General features: G+C 40.1%; 1 protein-coding gene across 1 annotated transcript; it reads left to right on the top strand.

The window, feature by feature from the left end:
• Positions 1-210: 210 nt before the first annotated feature.
• On the top strand, positions 211-660 carry LOC311583934 (small ribosomal subunit protein eS26-like). The gene has a single exon (XM_084757927.1). The coding sequence runs from the start codon at positions 250-252 to the stop codon at positions 595-597; it is 348 nt and encodes a 115-aa protein (XP_084614053.1). The 5' UTR covers positions 211-249; the 3' UTR covers positions 598-660.
• The last annotated feature ends 674 nt before the right edge of the window (positions 661-1334 follow it).

The raw sequence follows: 1334 nt of genomic DNA on the forward strand, positions 1-1334 counted from the left end.
ATGTTTGTGAGAAATTATATGTTTCAGAACAAAAGAATTGGACACTGACCTTGAGTCAGATCTAACAAGGTTCATTCCTCTCAGCATGCTGGATGCTGACTTCCTGCATCCATCATGTTCTAGCCCCAGGAGCTTCCGTTTTGGTCCCAATTGGTCCAGCAATTCAGACTGTCAAAACAGGACTTCTACTAAGCCTGGAATTTCTCACCATTTAAAAAATGGACCACGCTTTCGGGTCTTGGCTCCAAGATGACCAAAAAAAGGAGAAACAACGGCCATGCTAAAAAGGGCCGCGGTCACGTGCAGCCAATTCGCTGCACCAACTGCGCCCGGTGCGTGCCCAAGGACAAGGCCATTAAGAAGTTCGTCATCCGGAACATTGTAGAGGCCGCTGCTGTCAGGGACATCTCCGAAGCCAGCGTCTTTGACGCTTACGTGCTGCCCAAGCTCTACGTCAAGCTGCATTACTGCGTGAGCTGTGCCATTCACAGCAAGGTGGTCAGGAACCAATCCCGTGAGGCCCGGAAGGACCGAAGACCCCCACCTCGTTTTAGACCCGCTGGTGCTGCACCACGACCTCCACCAAAGCCCATGTAAAGACAGGACAGAAGAAAAAATACTTTGGACAAATAAAATGGGAGTTACACTTTTAAAAAAAAATTGACCACATATGCTATTCCTAATTTGTTTAACTATTTTCACCAATTTTCTTTGGGCCCCTAAAAAGGCATTATTTGTCCCAAATCAGCTAGAAGAAACTTTAAGAGAAAGACACCCTATTTCCCTTAAGGGGGATTAGGTAGATTTTCTTTGCTTTCTTTGGCTATAGATGTTTCTTTTCATTGAGAGTTGGTTAAAATTTGTTATTGGTCTTATTCAGAGAGAAAACAAGGTTGGACTCAGGGATACATCTCTTTTCCTTTATCATTCTTTATGTTTGGAGACAGGGATTGAAAAGAAAGAAGGGGGAATATAGAAATATATAGGGATGATAGGACAAAAAGGAGATTGTGGAATCTACTCCTTAACTTAATGCCTTAGTTGTTACTCACAAGGTTATTTTTAATTCACTGGTATAGAATTTTGTATATTGATACAAAATAAATTTTAATTTTGATACAGTTGATGTAGAGTTCAAATTTAAGATTACTCTTCACACACACACATATATATGTGTATATATATATTTCTACTCTAATATGATGTATTGTACCCATACAACTCAACTATAATACAAGATTTACTTCCAATACTTTGTAAATGCTATTGCAGGGTGCTTAGGGTAATTCAGTAATACAAGTTAACTGTTAGTTGATCAAATCATGGTTATGTCA

This window comes from Acomys minous, assembly GCF_964271855.1.
Source record: "Acomys minous genome assembly, chromosome: 14".
NCBI classification, from domain to species: domain Eukaryota; kingdom Metazoa; phylum Chordata; class Mammalia; order Rodentia; family Muridae; genus Acomys; species Acomys minous.

Excerpts from the sequence above, each read along its gene's own strand:
- LOC311583934 (XM_084757927.1), top strand. The coding sequence starts at position 250 with ATGACCAAAAAAAGGAGAAACAACGGCCATGCTAAAAAGGGCCGCGGT.